The 4,346-nt window shown below is 47.5% G+C and overlaps 1 protein-coding gene across 1 annotated transcript; it reads left to right on the forward strand.

Annotated features, from left to right (window-relative positions):
• Positions 1 to 331: 331 nt before the first annotated feature.
• FMAN_16010 (uncharacterized protein) lies at positions 332 to 3,009 on the forward strand (the record flags this gene model as incomplete). Its single annotated transcript, XM_041825999.1, has 4 exons — positions 332 to 528; positions 579 to 918; positions 978 to 1,321; positions 1,374 to 3,009. 4 exons carry the CDS (start codon positions 332 to 334, stop codon positions 3,007 to 3,009), a joined length of 2,517 nt encoding a protein of 838 aa, XP_041691324.1.
• Between the last annotated feature and the right edge of the window lie 1,337 nt (positions 3,010 to 4,346).

The following is a 4,346-nucleotide window of genomic DNA, read 5'->3' on the forward strand; positions in this document are numbered from 1 at the left end:
TTTCAATGAGACGGAGCCGGTCTTCGGGCCCCACTACCGTTTGCCCTCACTACACCCGGTAAAACTGAGCTTGCACGCCCCGGAATTCGCGGGCGCTTAGCCACAATACACCCCTCCATAGCTGTTTGAACCTGGCATGAGACTTAAATTTAACACCAAATAAAACACAACCTCGATTTCTAGGACTCTAATTATAATTCTTGGAATTTTGCCTCTTTCAGACATGGTCATCACCTGATCAACTCCTTTTTCAAACGCCGCTCCCTCTGTTCTCCTAGCTCAATATTTACCACTTTTTGTCAATTTAATATGCCCATCCGACAAGTTCGCAATGTCTCAACCCTCAGCCCAACCAAGCCATAGCATCCACAAACCATCTGGAAAGAGCAAGTCTCGAATCCACCAAGTCAACAAGGATATTATTCAAGAAATTCGAAATAAAAACCTCAATACAACCTTATATTTGACGGAGATCGTATCGAATAAAGTCAAAAGTTTGCGTCGCAGGGTTTGGGATGATTGGGTAGAGTAAGTTCCCCAAAGGCACACTCAAAGACTTGGTCTCACACTCAGAATAGATATATCAAGTCCTCAGATCTCGACAGTGACAAGATTTGGAAAGAGTTTTGCGAGGGATCCACGGAATCCATTCAAGAATTCCGTGGCTTCCTTGAGTACTATATCGTCACATCGACAAAGCTTGTGCCTTGTCTCGGCCCAGAAGAATATGAAGAGGAAAGAACTGTGAAGAGCGCCGGGACTATACAGGATGTTTGGTGTGCATTGGTTCATGTGGCTGATGAAAAGATCCTGGCAAATATCCGTCAGCAATTTCCAGCTCATAAACAACTCTACATGCTTAAATATCGTACTGATGCTGGTGGTCGTGGGCATGGGCCAGCGGCGGACGTTGGCAAAGTAAGACCTCCTCAATGCCGATTTGTTGCTTCTGACTTACTAAAATCTCTGTCATTTAGCTCATCCCGGGACTAGCCATAATACACAACCTCAGCCGTACCCAGTTGTTTGATAAGAAAGAGATGACTTTACAAGACCTGCTGATGGTCCTCAGAACCGTCTGGCAGCGAGCCAGTTATATAACCTGTCAGCCTAACCAGAGACTATCATTCTCTGCCATGTTGATAATGGGAGGAATTGGTGGGTGGCGATATGAAAGTCTGAAGAAACTGACGTACCGCGATATCGAACTCGGTTGGCTTAGGGATCCCCAAAACCCTCAAAAGGCGCGATGTGTTGCCACCGTCCGTATACACCATGTCAAAAGGAAGACGGATGCAATTGAGAGAGACCAGACGTCCAGGTATGATGGATCACAAAAGACTGGTTAGAACGCCTACTGAAATTTTCATTAGCTTTACATTTGGTATTACTCTCGTTCCATTCAAGCCTGTTTGTCTCTTGACTCATATTGTCGCTATGGCGTTCTTCAGGAACGCATTCTCGACCAAATTTACTACTCCAGAGGACATCTTGTTTCCCAAGCCTGATAGTGAGGTCGACTATGTGCCTCTATCATGGAAGGATGATATTAAAGATGAACCTGTTTTTAAGCTCGGTTACAATTTGTACTGGAAATTGTGGCATCGTGTACTCCTGGTGGGTGGGCTCCGTGAAAACCCAAGGCCGTACTCAGTTCGTGTTGGTGCCGGGAATCGCTTGGATGGTGTTTTGACATCAGCTCTCCGAGGTTATGTTTTTGGCAATACAGATGCCGTGTTCCGCAAAAGTTACCTCCCGGCAGACATGCGGGATGACCTCATGGGTATAGCATACGGCGAAGTTTCGGGAAAGAATGAGGCAACAGTCTCATTCCTTCACCAGACATTTACAAAACGGGACCAATCGGCACCGGTGTATATTACAGAGGAAGAGTACCAGTCCTTCGAGAACCGGAGGGATATCAAGGAATGGCGCCAACAGCGACTGTCTCTTCCTTGCAGCAGCACTGAATCAAAGGCTTTATTGGGAAGGATTCAGCACGTGAAAAATGTCCTCGAGAGGAAATTGCTCGAACAGAGACGAAAAGAGTACTTCGAAAAGGCTGACCAGCTTCGCAGCCTTGGACAGTCAACGTCACATTTACATCAAACTACGATGGTTTCCCCACGCTTCAGACAAAATCAGTCAAGTAGTAAGGCTGCTGAACAGCTGGCGCCTTACTTCATTGCGGAAGATAGCAATTATACTATTGCCAGCAAAATTGTTAGATATCTACGACAGGCTCCAAACAATAACGACACTCCTGACAACGACACTGCTGATAACTACATCGCTGATAACGACATCGCTGATAACGACACTACCGACGGCGAATCTACCGATACGGAGGCTAAATCAGACCAGGACCGCTCCATATGCCTTCTTTGCTTCAAGGACTTTTCATCTAGAAATAGTCTTTCGGCGCATGTTCAGAATGTCCATTTGAACGACCTCGAGAGCCCTATTCATTGCCTCGAGTGTAAACACCAAGGCCAAGAGAAAAGTGTTCCTGCTGGCTTCCCAGCCTGGAGCAGTCACACCGAGAGATACCACGGCGCCAAAAACTCGCCTATCCAAGCAAAAAGACCGGCTCTATGTTTACTGTGCAACAAGACTCTCACAATTGCAGGATTCAGTATCCACCTCAACAAAGCGCATGGCAGTAAATTCGCGGCTAAATTCCAGTGTCCTGCATGCCTCCATCATTCTCTCCATGAAACCATTGACGGTAAGGATGACTGGATATCTCATGTGAGGGCTAAGCATATTGGGTGTCGTATCGGCGGGGCAGTCTTGATTGGCGTGTCAAATACGCCAGCTGAAAGAGATGACAACGGCAGTTGCATGATAGGCATGAAACGAAAGTTAGAAGGCAAGGAGGAGACTGTCCAGAAGAGACTGAGAACTAATGGTAGTATATTCGGCGTCGACCGCGGTATTGAAGAAGAAGAGTTCTGGTGTACTGGACGCGATGAGGACTATCTTGATGATATTCAAGGTTTCTACTGATTGGAGATGTTAAAGGTCTTAGCTCAGCTATTTAAAGTTTTATCTGGAGCCAGGGCGACTTGGTCGTCTCATATGCCTGTGTTGAATATATGCCTCTAAGTTCTCAAATATGACTGCCAAGCCTSGCACCCCTTGTTCAACAGTCTTAGGGCCTGGCGTCTGTGGCGAGGCTCGTTTTCTAAGCAGTTATGGCTCTCCCAAGTACGGCAATTGATTTCCATACTGCCACCATTGAAAGATCTCCGGACTTTCCACTGCACCTCAACCTCAAGTTTCCAACTTGCTCCAGCCATCTTCAGTTCCACATCCGAAATGTCCACCATTTCCACGAAAGTCTCTTCTAGATCCGGGGCCACGAGGTGGCTGTCCAGGAAGCATGAAAGGTTCAGGTTCTCCCAATTGTCGTATCCTGTATCCCTTGGGGAGTTGCGATGACAATCGTCGGCTGGCTCTCCGACTCTGTCGATATCCACCTCATCGACAGATCTCACTCGACAAACAGGGAAAAAATCTCTGCATTTGCGCCTGCATGTAGGGCAGTAAGGCCCTTTCTTCTTCCGGTCATCGGGCATCGTAGAGGCGCTATGGGATTTTTCCAAGCACTCTAGATGAACAGTATGTCCCTCTTCTGGGATAGAAGAATCCTCGCTGACGCAAATCATGTAGTGATCAGGGGTGCTTGCGAAGCAAATATTGCACTGTTGCCAATCATATTGACGCACCATCCGTTTCCCCACAGCAAGATGCCTTTGAGCGCAGTCGTCACATACGAGCTAAGAAGGGTTAGAAGTAACAATATCTGTGAACTGGAAACATACCCCGTGATAACCATGTGGTCGCCATTTCCATCCGTCCTGGCGAAGGGGCTTAATGCAATCCCAGCATCTGGTTGCCGCATCAAAGTAAGGAGTCATCTTCGCACAAAGGCTTCGAGAAATGAAATATAATAAGAATGAAGATGAGGTTGAGCGAAGGTAGGAACGGGCTCGCTATAAGTACCCGAGACTGGACACTCTTAGAAGCATGTGTCATCAGCCGGCCCGCCTTTCTCCAATACAGCCCCTATGCTCGAGTTAGGCTTCGTATGTCCCTGATGTCTCTAGTAACCGTTTCCGTTGTCTCTACACGAATCAAGACCTCGAGGCACTCACACCGCCCCAAGCTGAGCGACCTCGCGGCCTCTTCGTTCATGTGCTCAGGCAGTGCTCATTACCCCTGATAGGCCTCCAGTGGCTAGCATGGCCTTGCCAGGACCAACATGATCCCAGCTCTTCCAGTTTGTAAACATGCAACTTCTACGGGCGGCTAGCGATATCTAGAGTAGTCCATTCGTGGAA

This window comes from Fusarium mangiferae, assembly GCF_900044065.1.
Source record: "Fusarium mangiferae strain MRC7560 genome assembly, contig: FMAN_scaffold026, whole genome shotgun sequence".
In the NCBI taxonomy this organism is placed as follows: Eukaryota; Fungi; Ascomycota; class Sordariomycetes; order Hypocreales; family Nectriaceae; genus Fusarium; species Fusarium mangiferae.